Source organism: Jaculus jaculus, chromosome 8 (assembly GCF_020740685.1).
Source record: "Jaculus jaculus isolate mJacJac1 chromosome 8, mJacJac1.mat.Y.cur, whole genome shotgun sequence".
Taxonomy (NCBI): Eukaryota; Metazoa; Chordata; class Mammalia; order Rodentia; family Dipodidae; genus Jaculus; species Jaculus jaculus.
In genome coordinates this window covers 40,930,403-40,945,325 of record NC_059109.1, presented here as the reverse complement: position 1 = coordinate 40,945,325, position 14,923 = coordinate 40,930,403, and the positions used below count along the sequence as shown (strand labels likewise).

At 47.5% G+C, this 14,923-nt stretch overlaps 1 protein-coding gene across 7 annotated transcripts in view; it reads left to right on the top strand.

The window, feature by feature from the left end:
- Bmf (Bcl2 modifying factor) overlaps positions 1–14,923 on the top strand; it is a 29,662-nt gene that overhangs the window by 12,960 nt on the left and 1,779 nt on the right. For all 7 annotated transcript variants that reach the window (XM_045157089.1, XM_004660776.2, XM_045157088.1 and 4 more), the window contains one exon: positions 12,990–14,915. In XM_045157089.1, coding sequence (XP_045013024.1) covers positions 12,990–13,091 — 102 coding nt within the window. In that variant the 3' untranslated portion in view covers positions 13,092–14,915. The remainder of the gene's footprint in view (positions 1–12,989; positions 14,916–14,923) is intronic.

Below are 14,923 nucleotides of genomic sequence, written 5' to 3'. Positions count from 1 at the left end.
ACTCACAGCAATCCTCCTACCTCTGCCTCTTTAACATTTTTTTAAATTTATTTATGTTTGAGAGAGAGAAAGAGAGAATGGGTGCGCGCCAGGGCCTTGGCCATTGCTAGTGAACTACAGATGGGTGTGCCCCCTTGCAGGCATGTGTGACATTGTATGCTTGCGTCACGGTGTGTTTGGCTACATAGGACTGAAGATTGGAACATGCATGTTAGGCTTTGCAGGCAAGCACCTTAACTACTAAGCCATCTCTCCAGCCCCTGCCTTTTGAGTGCTGGGATTAAAGACATACACCACCACACCCAGCTGTAGGGGTATTTCTGAGAAATGTTAACAAGCTCAAAAACAGTAGTTGCTGAAGGCCTTTGAGTGAGCAAAAGCTTCAAGAGGGCTAGAATTCTACATGGTGGAACTTTTTTCTTGTAATCTTGTACCAGGAATGGCTCCATTCAGAAAAAATCAGATTCAGAAATTCCCTGAATAGTAATTAGAGTTTTTAGAAAATGAAATGTGGGAAAACTTAGCTACTCCGTTGAAACCATCTTTATTTGTAATGTCACTTGAAGGGTCCCAGACTTACAGGCAAAATCCCCAGCCCTGGATTTACACTTACAAAGCCCTGCTTGGTGTCCATGGGCAAATCATTTAACCCCTCTAGATCTCAGGTTCCAATGCTTACCTTGCAGAGTTGCTGTGAAAGGCCTTTGGGGACTGTAATACAGAGAACTGTTGGCCCTGGGTGTGTGTGTAGCTCATAGGAAGCCAGAGTTACTTGCCTAGCATATATGAGGCCCAGCTTTGATGCCCAGCACTGCAAAAACAAACAAACAAATCTATGAAGATTTGGATAGTTGAACCCATTTATAAACGTTAAATGATGAGTTTCATCTTTTTTTTTTTTTTTTTTTTTTATTTTCAAGGTAGGGTGTCACTTTAGTCCAGGCTGACCTAGAATTCACTATGTAGCCTCAGGGTGGCCTCAAACTCACAGCAGTCCTCTTACCTCTCCCTGGGATTAAAGGTGTGTGCCACCAGGCCCTGCAGGTTTCATCTTTTTATAAATATATATTTATTTATTGTTATTGAGAGAGAGACAGAATGAGCACACCAGGACCTCCAGCCACTGCAAGCAAACTCCAGATGATCTGGTTTGTATGGGTACAGGGGAATCGAACCTGGGTCCTTAGGCTTCACAGGCAACTGCCTTAACCACTAAGCCATTTCTCCAGCTCAAGTTTCATGTTTTAACAGGACTGAAATCTCAGCTACTGGCGAGGCTGAAACAAGAGGGTCACAAATTCAAGGCGTGCTTAGGCAACTTGGTAAAACTCTGTTTTTCAAAAGAAAAAGTAAAAGAGGGCTGGGAATATAAATAAAATAGTTAAGAGCTTGCCTGGTATGTGCAAAACTCCTGGGTTCGATCCCAAGTATAACACACACACACACACACACACACACACACACACACACTTCAGGATTTCACTTAGACCTGACTTTCTAATTATTGGGAAGCTTTTTTGGAAGCTGCAGCCACATTGGTGACTGCATGGTTCATTAAGTAGCAACATCTCTTGTCCAGCAGCCTGGATCCTTTGTTCTGGAAGCTCCTGACTGCTTCTTACCCCTTGGGATACTTTCCATGTTATGAGTGGTTTTCTGGGGCTCACACCATGGCTAATGAGGTCACTCAAGCTCTGGATGGAATATTGCTCTGTGCAGGGTCCCCAGAGATTTACCCTAGAGTGAGAAGTACCCCCTGGAAGAGGTTCACCCAGGACAGTGCCAGGGAAGAGTGAGGCTGGGGGAGGGCTGTGGAGAGCTGGTGTGCGTGAGAGCCAGGGCTGGGGCTTGGGGGCCCTGTGTTTGCTCTGTGGCTGGCTCTGTTTATATCACTTGCTATATTTAGCTTCTGAGTCATCATCGTGGCAGACTAAAGGCTGAGTTCCCCACACATTCTGCACCTGACTGCTCTCTCTTCCAGGAGAAGGGCCTTGTAGTTCCCAGCAGTTCATCTCTCCTTGCCCACCGGATGGGAGTTGGCTTTGGTGTGTTTTCTGGGGAGGAAGGGTGGTGGGAAGACAGGATTGGAAGAGGCAAAAGGAAGGAGAAAGAAAAATGCCTGGTTTGCCTTTTGGTCCATGTCTGTCAGCCAAAAGGGCACATTCCATGACCAGAACAAGAACAGTTTGCCTGTGTGCTCAGAGGAGGTTTGCAATCTTTATTCTTGCCCAGTTTGCCTTGTCCTGTCCAGCAGCCTGACCCCAGACAGGACAGCCGCAAAGGCCCCATGTTCATAGTCCAAGCCTTGAAGTTCCTTCTTTATAACCATGCACTCCTACAATGAGCCTGCCTCTCCTTGATCCATTCCCTTCTCATTGTCCAGGACACACATTATTTCCCTCCTGAGCTCTGAAGAAGTGGCCTAACAGTCTCATGGAGCTATTCTGAGATGGAGGGAAACCAAAACACAAGGTGACCCCCGGGAGATCTGAATAAGGGTCGCAGTAGTTCTCCCTCCCGGTTATGAGGAACATGAGTGGTAGCCCCGTAGTAATGTACCGCGACCAACCTCAGCCCCTAATGGCCAGATCCAGTACCCTTTGGTTCTGTTGAAGGAAGTTCTGCTGCCCCCAATGGAGAATGACTGTTTTAGGGTGCTCTTTCTTCTTTGGAAAAGCGGTTGGCATTGCTATGGTAGTTTCAGCATCCTGTTAAGCACCTCTGCCTGGGCTGAGGAAGTTCTTGGCAAGGAGTAATTTCCTTTTCCGTTTTGCCATGTTGCTAATCACAGGGGTGTCTGGGTCTGAAAAGTCTGGGGTAGGGGCTCACTGGCCCCCTTAGTGTTAGAATCCCTGGTTTAGCTCGGCAGCCTGGGATTCAGAGTCTGATTGTCGCTGACCGCTGCAGCCAGTCTCGAGCTGGTGCTTGGTGTAATGGGGACAAGCTGGTGAGCACAGGTGTTCAGGAAAGCTTTCTGCAGGGTGAGGTGGGCCTTGGCTTGTCCCTGTGCTTGCCAGGCTAGGGCAAGCTGCTCAGTGCTGCCACCAGGCCCGAGGATGGACATTTATTTTTCTCATTTAATCAGCAGGGCAGCTTTGTACTTCCAGACCTATTTTGTCAGAAACAGGCTCAAAGAAGCTAGGTAACATGCCTAAGTTACTCTGTAAGGGGCTGAGGTCAGAGTTGTACAGGTTGGATCTGTTCTAGAACCTTCCTCGCCATTCCCTGCTTCTCAGCAAATACATTCCTGAGGCAAGGGTACAGTGGAGCTGTCATGTATTGCCCTAACCATTCTGTCTTTTCTAGTACCCAGTTTTGTGTTCTCACTTTTCTCCCCATTAGATTGTAAAATAACTGAGGACAAGGTAGACGTCTGAACTGCCTTTATGTCCCTCATAATTCTCAGCTCTGCTGGGTGCTTGATAAGACCTTGCTGGCTTGAGCAAAAACATCTTCCCAACTTCTCCCGAGTGGAATTTTCCTAAGGGTGCCCTTATCTCAGCCGCAGGCTCTTTCCTTTGACCTTGGTCTGGGTAGTTTTATAGTGTGACAGGGGAAGAGAGGGGACAGGAAAATTTGAATTTACTGTGTGGCTACCTCTGTGTAGCAGACTGTGTGCAGTTCTTCATTTTGAAGACAATGAAGGTCATTTCAGAACATGATCTGGAGTTCTCATTTCAACTACTCTTAGCTTTATTTCTGTTTGATCTTAATTTAGCTGAAAGATTTCAGACATTGGTGCCGAAAGGTTTCTTTTTTCTGGTCCACAGCATCCTTTCTGAGCAGTTAATGATCTGAAAACAATGCCTTTAAACATACTAGGGGAGCAGTGCAATGATGATTCTCTTTGTAACCACTCTGAAATATTTTAGGGGAAAAAAAAACTTTGGGGGTTGGTGATATACCTTGGAGGTAGAGTACTTACTTAGGATGCACAAGGTCCTGGGTTTGATCCTTAGCACCACAAATAAATAAATGAGGAAAACAAACTAGCTTTGGAGTTAGAAGTCACAGGCAGAACAACTCAACTCACCTAACTTGCTTAGGACAACTTTTTGGAGCCTTTGGACCCTCATCTGTAAAATGGGGTTGATCATAGCCGTCCTTCCAGTGCCCCATCTTTGTGAGGATCCGGGGAGAAGATAGGAAAATATCCTAAGTTTGAGACAATACAAATTGCTGTTTGGTAGATTTATATTTTGAATATTAGGTCCTGTTTTTGGTGTTTGCTTTTTAAAAACTCTTTATATTTATTTATTTATGAGAGAGAGAGAAAGAGAATGAGAATGGGTGTGCCAGGGCCTCTAGCCACTGCAGACAAACTCCAGAGGCATCTGCCACCACGTGCATCTGGCTTACGTGGGTTCTGGGCAATCAAACCTGAGTCCTTAGGCTTTGCAGGCAAGTGCCTTAACCACCGAGCCATCTCTCCAGCCCATTGTTTGCTTTTTGAAATGAAGTCTTGTGTAACCCAGGCTGGCCTTAAACTCAGTATGTAGCTAAGGATGACCTGAGTGCTGGGATTATAGGCATGTACCACAATGCCTGGTATATGTGGTGCTAGGAATCAAACCTAGGGCTTCTGCATGCCAGGTGAGCACTCTTAACAACTGAATTACAACCCAGCTCCTGTTAGGTCCTTTCTAATTTATGTATTTAAAGAGACACAGAAAAAGATGAAGAGGCAGTAACTATAGGCACTCGAGGACCACCTGCCACTGCAGACAAACTCCAGATGCATGTGCCACTTTGTCTTTGTGCATCTGGCTTTATGTGGATATTGGGGAATCAAACCTGGGCCATCAGGCTTTGCAAGCAAGTGTCTTTAGGCACTAAGTCATCTCTCCAGCCCCATTTGTTAGGTCTTTTTAAAAAAACCTTTTAATTTTTAGTTATTTATTTGAGACTGACAGAGAGAGAAAGAGGCAGATAGAGAGAATGGGCTTGCCAGGGCCTCCAGCCACTGCGAATGAACTCCAGGAACATGTACCCCCTTGTGCATCTGGCTAACGTGGGTCCTGGGGAATCGAGCCTCGAACCGGGGTCCTTAGGCTTCACAGGCAAGCGCTTAACTGCTAAGCCATCTCTCCAGCCCTTGTTAGGTCCTTTTAAGCAGCGCCGCTTGGCCCTGCTGCTTCTTTGGATTCTCTGGGTGATTTAGCTCTGCTGGAGCATCTGGAACCCTGGTGACACATGAAGCCCCCACAGGGCATGAATTGGATCTGAACAGGGACAGGCAGAGGGAGATTCTTATCCAGGGAGGACCTTTGTGCTTAATGCTGAGACTGTGTGGGACAAAGCAGTTTGATTTGTGTAATCCGACCTTTTCAGATACCACAGCCAGCTTTTTTTTTTTTTTCTTTCTTTGTAAACCTTTTACTGTTTGGCCTCTCCCAGGCAAGGGGCCGAATCTATCTAATAAAGGACATCTTTCCACCTGGCCAGATATCAGTTGTTCTTGGCCTCAGACAAGTGTGTTACCTTACAGGGCTGACTGTTCTGCAGTGAGTCTTAAGTGCAATGGTGCTCATCCATTTTCCCATTACACAGGACGAGTGACTGAGCAGTCACGTGTAGCACTTTGCACACGGTGGGGATTTAAACACGTGTCTGTGATCATGCCTGCCTCCCCCTCATAGCACGAAAGTGAAGCTGACCCTGGAAAGACCAGCATAACTCTCCGTTGAAGAGGATGCTTTGCATACTCCATGTTTAGACTCTTTGCCTTGAGTGTTTTCTTTTTATTTATTTATTTATATATTTTTTTGAGGTAGGGTCTCACTCTAGCTCTGGCTGACCTGGAATTCACTCTGTAGTCTCAGGGTGGCCTTGCACTCATGGTGATCCTTCTACCTCTGCCTCCTGAGTGCTGGGATTAAAGGCCTGTGCCACCATGCCTGTCTCTTTTTAAATTTTATTTAGTTACTTATGTACCTGTGTGTGTGTGTGTGTGTTTGCATGGACACACCAGGGTCTTTTGATGCTACAGATGAATTCCACATGCACACATTACTCCGTGCCTAGCTTTACGTGGGTGCTGGGACTCAAACCCCAGCTGTCTGGCTTTGCAAGCAAGCACCTTAAACCACTGAGCCGGCTCCCCAGCCCTCCCTTAGACGTTTTCTATTCTTCCCCTCTGTGCCTGCATTTGAATTCTGTGAGTCTGAGGGCTTTGGGGTAAGCATTCCATCTTCCATCCCCAGGCCCTTATCCTTGAGCCCCTCACTTTCTGGGAACCCCTCTGTTCTTTGAGACACTCGTGCAGGGTCTGGGAGAGCTGGGCATTGTTCCAGGGGTTTGCCCTCAATGATCTCAGATTGTGTGCTGGGCATTGGGCCAGGTGCCTGAGACTCAGAGGCCAGCGTACTCCTTCCTGGTTCCCCCTTCATGCTCCCTTCTCCCCCACACCCTCTTCTGGAAGAACCGACCCATGCTCTCCGCTGTTTTGGTGTCTTTGTGTCCTTCATCCTGTTTGGTGAAGGCTGATTTCCTTCCTCCTTGCAGTTTCTCTCCCTGGCCTACCTTCAAGTCCTTTTTCTTGCCTTTCTCATCAGTCCCTTTTGTTTGGCTTTTAGAAATATTTTGTTGATTGTTGTTTTTGTAATCAGGGCATTCTTTGATTCTCAGTGGGTAGCAGCTTGGTTTCCTCCTGGAGGGCTGTAGGAGAGGGCTGAGTGCTTATATGAGGATCTGCTTGTGCTCAGGCAGCGTTCAGGGCATGGAGATGGGCTGCCAGCCAGCCCTAGCCAGCATCTGGCCCTGCCCAGGCCTTGCCTCAGTGTGAGGACACTGTCTTTGGCACCTAGCATTGCAATGCTGAAGGGAACTGTGGTGACAAACTCCTTGGGGTTGGAAAGCACCTCAGTGGTTTCCAGAAACCTGTCTGTGGCCTGGCTGCTACAGAGGCTCCTGGGCACAGGCTGTCTCTGGCTTGGCCACCTTGGTAAGGTATTGCTTTGGCTGAAAGAGGTTGAAAGGGACTGAAGAAGGTGTCAAATTATGAAGTGTTTTCTTCTAGGTGGACCATGAGTGATTTTACCTTCTCCTTTTTAATTTCTTATATAACAACTGACATGTATTGCTTTTATGATTAAAATATATAAGTATTCTTTTTCTTTTTTCTTTCAGGGTTGGGAATTGATCCTAGGGCCTCCCATGTGCTGAACAAGTGCTCTATCACAAAGATATGTCCCTGGGTCCCTTCTCATTTTTATTTTTATTCTATTTATCTATTTTTGTTTTTTGAGGTAGGGTCTTGCTTTAGCTCAGGCTGACCTGGAATTAACTATGTAGTCTCAGGGTGGCCTCGAACTCATGGCAGTCCTTCTACCTCTGCCTCCCAAGTGCTGGGATTAAAGGTGTGCACCACCATGCCCAGCTTTTTTAAAATTTTATTTTATTTTCAAGGTCAGAGAGGGAGAAAGAAAAAAAATGGGTGCTCTATGGCTTCTTGCCACTGCAAACTCCAGATGCCTGCAGCATTTGTCACAGCTGTCTTTATATGAGTGCTGGGGAATTGAACCAAGCCATCAGGCTTTGCAAGCAAGTGTCTTTAACTGCTGAGCAAGTAATCACCACCCCAGCTCTGATTTGTATTTTTTAAAAATCTTTTTTTTTCCTAGGTGTGGTGGCACATACCTTTAATCCCAGCACTCGGGGAGCAGAGGTAGGAGGATCGCTGTGAGTTTGAGGCCAGCCTGAGACTACATAGTGAATTCCAGGTCAGCCTGAGCTCAAAAAAACAAAATAAAACAAAATTTTTTTTTTTTAAACTTTTTTTTTGTCATTTTTATTTACTTATTTGAGAGCGACAGACGAGAAAGAGGCAGATAGAAAGAGGGAGAGAATGGGCGCGCCAGGGCTTCCAGCCACTGCAGATGAACTCCAGGTGCGTGCGCCCCCTTGTGCATCTGGCTAACGTGGGTCCTAGGGAATCGAGCCTTGAACCGGGGTCCTTAGGCTTCACAGGCAAATGCTTAACCACTAAGCCATCTCTCCAGCCCCCACAAAATTTATTTTGAGGCAGGGTCTCACTCTATTCCAGGCTGACCTGGAACTCACTCTACATTTCAGGCTGGTCTTGAACTGACAGCAGTCCTCCTACCTCACCTTCAGAATTCTTAGAATAAAGGTATAAACTACCATGCCCAGCTAAGCTTTTTAATTTTATACGTCTACATAATGTATTTTGATCACAGTCCTCCCCCATCTCATACCCCTTCTTTGCAAATAGTACCTCTTCTATTTTGATGTCTCTTTTTTCTTTTCTTTTTTAAAAAATATTTTTATTTATATTTATTTATTTATTTGACAGAGAAAGGGGGAGAGAGGGAGAATGAGTGTACCAGGGCCTCCAGCCATGGCAGACAAACTCCAGACACATGTGCTTCCTTGTGCATCTGGCTAACATGGGTCCTGAGGAATCAAACATGGGTCCTTTGGCTTTGCAGGCAAACACCTTAACTGTTAAGCCATCCCTCCAGCCCTTCTGTGTGTGTGTGTGTGTGTGTGTGTGTGTGTGTGTGTGTGTGTGTGTGTCTCCTCCATTATCCATAATAGCATGTTGATGGGCCCAGTGTTGCATAGGTTTTGTACAGGTCGCAACAGCTGCTGTAAGATCATGAATGTACTGGCAACTCCATGTCTGGAAGACAGCATTCCAAAACACTCCTTCCCATCCTTTGGCTTTTACATTCTTCTATCTCAATGTTACTGGACTCTTGGAAGGCATGAGAGAGGTGTCTCTTAGTACTAACCACTCAACAGTCATTTCTTCTCAGCACTGTGATGGGTTTTGAGTCTTCCTAGTAGTCACTGCCATCTGCAAAAGGAAGCTACTTTGATCAAAACTGAGAGCAGAGGCTGGAAAGATAGCTCAGTGGTTAAGCAACTTGCCTGCAAAGCCTAATGACCTGAGTTTGATTCTCCAGTACCCATGTAATGCCAAATATGCAAGGTGGTATATGCATCTGGAGTTTGTTTGCAGTGGCTGGAAGCCCTGGCATACCCATTCTCTCTATATTTATTCATTTTTATATATTTGAGAGAGAGAGACAGAGTATGACTAGGCATGCCAGGGCCTCTAGCTGCTGCAAATAAACTCCAGACACATATGCCACCTTGTGCATCTGGCTTACATGGGTCTTGGGGAATCCAACTTGGGTCCTTTGGCTGTGCAGGCAAGCATCTAATTGCTAAGTCATCTCTCTAGCCCTCTCTCTATTTCTATCTACTTCTGTCTCTATCTCTCAAATAAATAAAGTAGTTTTTAAAAGGTAAGAACAGCACTAATCTAGTGCCCTTCTGATTTTTAAAATGTCACACAGGGAATTTGTTCCATATATAGATTCTGGCCTGGGCTAGAGTGAGACCCTCCCTCAAAAAAAAAAAAAAAAAAAATATATATATATATATATATATATTTATTTATTTATTATTATTATTTTTTCCTTGGGCCCCTTTCCTGGACATTCTGATTCTGTTGGTCTGGATGGGTCCTGATCACTCTGTTTTGTGACACAGTTGTGTCTGGAAGCCACAGATCTCAAACATCTGTATCTTTCTTACAAGTCACTTGAATTTTCACAAACAGGTTACTGGGAGATCCAGCTTACAGTCAGATCCTCAGACTCCTGGTCTGAAGATGGAGCCATCGCTCATAGTGCCTCCTTTCCAGCTAATGGGCCCTGAGGACTCAGGCAAGGGCATGGAGCTAGGTTCTTCGCAGAGTCTGCCCTGTGTGTACTGCCTCCTTCAACTATGTCTGCCCATGTCCTCTGCCCATGTCCTTCAGCCATCCTGCCTGATTACCCACTGGTCCACAGCTGTTCCTATGTCCCCAAACACACCCAAAAGATGGGATGAGGTTGCTGTGCCTCATTCTCAGGGACCTTAAGGCCCAGTAGGCAGATAACCCCATTAGTGAGTTTGAGAGAGGAGCAGGAGTATACAGAGATGGGATTGGCTCAGGCCCCTAATCATAGAATTGTAGTTTCTTTCCTTGGCCATCGAGCTATTCTTAGATGATGTGGTGAAGGGAATGGTGAAGGATTTGCTCTGGTACAAAGGTAGGTGGTGTTTCTCAATGTCCAGTGATCATAGGTAGAAATAGTATTCTAGGGCCAGATATTCTGGGTAAAATCTAGGCCCTGCCACTAGCAGAATTAGCTCTTATCTGCAATGGGCATGGCAACACAGAACCATTTCACCAGGATTTGAGAGGTAATTTTTTTTTCTTTTAATATTTTTTTTATTTATTTGACACAGAGAGAGAGAGAGGGAGGGGGAGGGAAGGAAGGAAGGAGAGAATGGGCGCACCAGGGCCACCAGCCACTGCAAATGAACTCCAGAACTCCAGATGCATGTGCCCCTTTGTGCATCTGGCTAATGTGGGTCCTGGGGAATTGAACCTAGGTCTTTTGGCCTTGCAGGCAAGGGCCTTAAGTGCTAAGCCATCTCTCCAGCCCATGGTGATGTGCAGAGAGAATGCTATTCCTAAGGCATGCTTCACAACTCCTGGGGATCTCTTTGAAAAGACACATTGTTATTCGGTGAGCTCCTGGGTGATGAGTGCACCTTTACAAGTAAGGATGTAAAGCGTGCAGGGTGGAACCTGGCGCATTCCATCTCTTTTACCGGTGTGCTTGGGCTTGTGATTGCCACTAGTCCTTTCCAAGCAGGCACCCGAGGAGATTCAGAATGCCGCTGCAGGGGCCCACCTTTCTCGGGGTCTCCTCCTGCTCTGCTCATGACCTTTGCACCTGTCCCGGGCTGCAGCTGGGACTGAGGAAGGGACTCTCTCCTAGCTGCTTCAGGCCCAGGTTGTCAGCATTACAGCTGAGTCTTGTTTTCATAGTGCTTTACTCTAACCAGATTCTGCTAAGCCTGGTGTGTATTTCCTCTTTTTACTCATCTTTGTTTACAAAACACGAGGAAGCCATCAGTCTCTGCAGCCCCGTCTGCCAGGCTTCTTGGTGGCACAGCTGACTTCCCTGCCTTGCCTGGCAGGCGCTGTGCCTCCAGTTTATTTTCCAAGCGCCTCTCTGCAGTTGTACTGGACGTGTGGGGTGTCCTGTGTCAGCCTCAGTAGACCCGGCATTTGTCTTTGAGGCTGAGGACAGAAGGGGAGACCCACACGCACCTGTCTGGTTCCCTGGGGAAAGCTGAGGCTGGATGGAGCCTCAAAGCTGCGGGAGTCCAGGAGACTCAGGCTCATGTCCCACTTGGCTCACCGACTTCCTCTACCTGTCTCCCCTGTGTCTAGGAGTTGCCTGGTGGGGGCAGATGGCAGTGGTTAAAGACTGCCTAAGATAATGCTCCTGCCCCCCAAGAAGCTCCACATACATTTGCTGCCTACTGGGTCTTTGAAGGAATCCAAGTCTAGCCTGTGCTGCTGGCCCCTCTCTGCACACTAGGTTTTTATTCTCCCGTCCACCGAGAACCCTGTGGAGAGGCCCCAGTCCAGTTCTCCTCCCCTGGCAGACAAGGAGAGAACAAAGACCGCCTCTTCCAGTACTGCCTTGTCCCCTGTGGGCCTCTGTTGGGCTCTAGGAAATGGTACCTGTGTGGACAGGACACCAGCCACAAACTTACAAGCCACTGACCCCTCCACTTTGCCCCTAGCTTCCCAGCCTGACAGTAGGACCTGGGATGACCTCCAGAGCATGGTGTGCATTCTTTGTTTTTGTTTTGTTTTCAAGTGTGTTCTTGCTTAAGGTTTAATTGGCTCCAGTCAGTAGGAAAGCGCTCCAAGAGGGATTATTTATGGCTTACTGTCAAGAGCAGCTATAAAAAGGGCAGCCTGGAGCTGGGGATGCTGAAGGGGGAGAGAGCGGGTGCACAAATGCGTGTGTGTGTGTGTGTGTGTGTGTGTGTGCGTGTCAGTGTGTGTGCGTGTTTGCACTGGATGAAATCAGATTTTTGCTGCCTCAGCAGTGTGGTTTAAATTGAAGATTAACCCTTTGACCTTCACAGTGTCAAATCACTTGCAGATGGAGGCTCCCCCTCTTCCCCTCTGTGTGCTCTGTGTTCCTTTGGAGTGGGGGGAGGAAGGGGCTTCTTGTCTTTCTCGCTGAAGCAAGTTTGTTGTTCAGGCAGCTGAGGTTTGGAGGGCTCAAGAGCCAATCTGATTAAAAGCAGCTCTTGGCTCAACTCTGGAAAATCCTGAGAGTAGGGGAGAAAGTCTAATCCTCCCATACACAGTGCCTGATCTTTCCTCCTTTCTTTCTTTCTTTTTTTTTAAAATTTGTTTTTTATTTATTTATTTGCAAGCAGAGAAAGAAAAGAATAGGCGTATCAGGACCTCCAGCCATTGCACACGAACTCCAGATGCATGCATTACTTTGTGCATCTGGCTTTTTTTTTAATGTGAGAGAACGAGAGCAAGAGATGGAGAGAGAGAGGGAGAATTGGCACACCAGGGCCTCCAGCTACTATAATCGAACTCCAGACATGTGTGCCACCTTGTACACATGTGCAACCTTGCACACTTGCTTCACCTTTGTGCGTCTGGCTTATGTGGGACCTGGAGAGTTAAACATGGGTTCTTAGGCTTCACAGGCAAACACCTTAACCACTAAGCCATCTCACCCAACTCCTGATCTTTCTTCCTTTCTGGTTTTTGTTTTGTTTTGTTTTTTTTTTGAGGTAGAGTCTCACTGTAGCTCAGGCTGACCTGGAATTCACTATGTGGTCTCAGGGTGGCCTCAGACTCACAGCAATCCTACCTGTGCCTCCTGAGTGCTGGGATTAAAGGTGTGTGCCACCACGCCTAGTTGATCTTTCTTTTTAATGTCAAAACTGTAGTTATCTTTGGAGAATGTGAGCATTTCTTCCTCATCCCTTGTCTCTTCTCCTCCTCCACCCCCAGTGTGTTGCACAACATGATGTGGCGGTCTGAGGTCTGGCCATATGAGCTTGTATGGGAACAGGTAAGGGACCAGTGATCGAAGGTGGTACCTGGTGGTTATAGTCATCTCTTTTTCTTGCAGCACCAGCAGAACCGTGACCGCGCGTGGTGGCAAGTCTTCCTTTTCCTGCACAACCTGGCCTTGAACCGGGAAGAAAACAGAGATGGGGCGGGTCCCAGGTGAAGCTGGGCTGCCCTCATTGAATAGGGCACCAGAAACACAGTCTGGAATAGGATGGACATTGGGGAAGACTGATGCTGTGTCTTGTGAAGTTGTTTTTGTTATTATTTTTTTTTTTAAATCTCTATTTCTCTCTGTATATACAACATACTCCAGTGGAACTTTCCCTGCTTAAGGCCTCTACTGGGAATGGAGGCCTTTGTCAAACACTGTTGAGAGACAGGCTATTGGTGGAAACTCCTAAGGGCTCTGACAAATAGATTCTGTCAGCAGTTGTAGAAAAGGACCTGTTAGCGGATAGGAGTCCCAGCTCTACCAAGCCTGTCGGCCTTCCCCCGTGTCTGGAGGCTGGGGACTGGATAGTCTCACTGCTTTAACCCACCAAGACCTTGGCCAGGGCTTCCAGGCTAAGGATGGTGACACCCCTTGCCAGCCAGGCAGCTCCATCTTTTGGTTCCCATTTTGCCCAGCTGGTACCTACCCTATGGGCTCAGGGATTCTTTGTCCAGACCCAGTCACCTCCAGAAGACCTCAGGGAGGGTTCAGCTTCTCCAAGGACCTGCCCTCCAAGGTGCCACAAAATGAACAAAACTTTTTAGTCGGCCTCAAATCTGCCCTGGTCTCTTGTGGAGGCCCCTGGATTGGTCTTGAGGTACAGAACTACTGCCACCTCTGCTGCCTGGGTGTCAGCTGCAGATGAGCCAAGTCACCACGCTATACCCAGCAGCTTGTGCCTTTCTCAGCTCTGGTTTCAAAAGACCCAGGTGACCGGACTTGACTGCATCCCATCGGGCATCCGCGGTGCCGTTCCACTGAGAAGTCAGCCCCAGGCCTCTCGGCTTTCTTGAAAACAAGTACCTCCTCCCTCTTATTCCCGTTCCTTTCTTCGTACCTAGTGGGATACAGGAAGAAGCCAGGATGGTGGCTTTGAGAAGTGACTTGAAGTACTTGCGAGTGGAACCATCAGAGCTGGGTACACATTTCCTGTCTTCCTTCAGCTTCCAGCTTGGCTGGAAGTGAGTGAGCTCTGGAACCCAGCATGATCGCAGCTGCCTCTGAATTCCCCTGCTGCGGCGCCAGTGGGGGGAACATAAAGCACCTGCCCTTCCGGCTCTGGCAGCACACAGGGAGTCTCTTAAGCAGACACCTAAGAATTAAATTATAATGCTTGCATACGTAAGAAAAGACATTGGTGCTAAAAGTGAAGCAAGGCCCAAGGAAGAGATGGCTTGCCTGCGCGCGGAGATGACCCCAGGGTTACTGAAGCAGTTTGGAGGAGGAGACCAGAGTTGACTTGGCAAATCGCAACAAGCCCAAGCTCCTCCGGGTTCTGCAGAAAGGAAGTCTTCAGTGTTGCGGAAGGACAGTTATCTTCTGGCTGGACAGACTGTTCACTCACTGCACAAGGACACCTACAGAGGGAGCTCGTGGAGGCTGAGATAAGAGCCTGTGCTGGGCTCATTAAACTGTCTGCTCTGGTGGAGGGACTATATCCGCTCAGAGTTAGGGGTGCCTTGCCTACTTTGCACAGAGGTACTGTATGCACTCTCAGTGGTCCTGAGAAGGACCTCAAAGTACATGTGTAAGCCTTTGTGTTGTTCCGTTCAGATGATCGATCTGGGGGTGATTACCTCTCCTTGGCCAGAATCATTTTCTCAGGGTGTGTACCATGGTTTGTCTGCTAAGGAGCCCCAGGGAAAGGGTTGGAAGACTGGCTCTGGGATGTACTGACCATTGTGGACCCAGCCTTCTTACGTCTGTCCATGCAATGTAGATGTGTGTAGGACATACACTGTCTTCCCCTCTCCTGGATCAAGGCTGTGACAGGTAGGCTC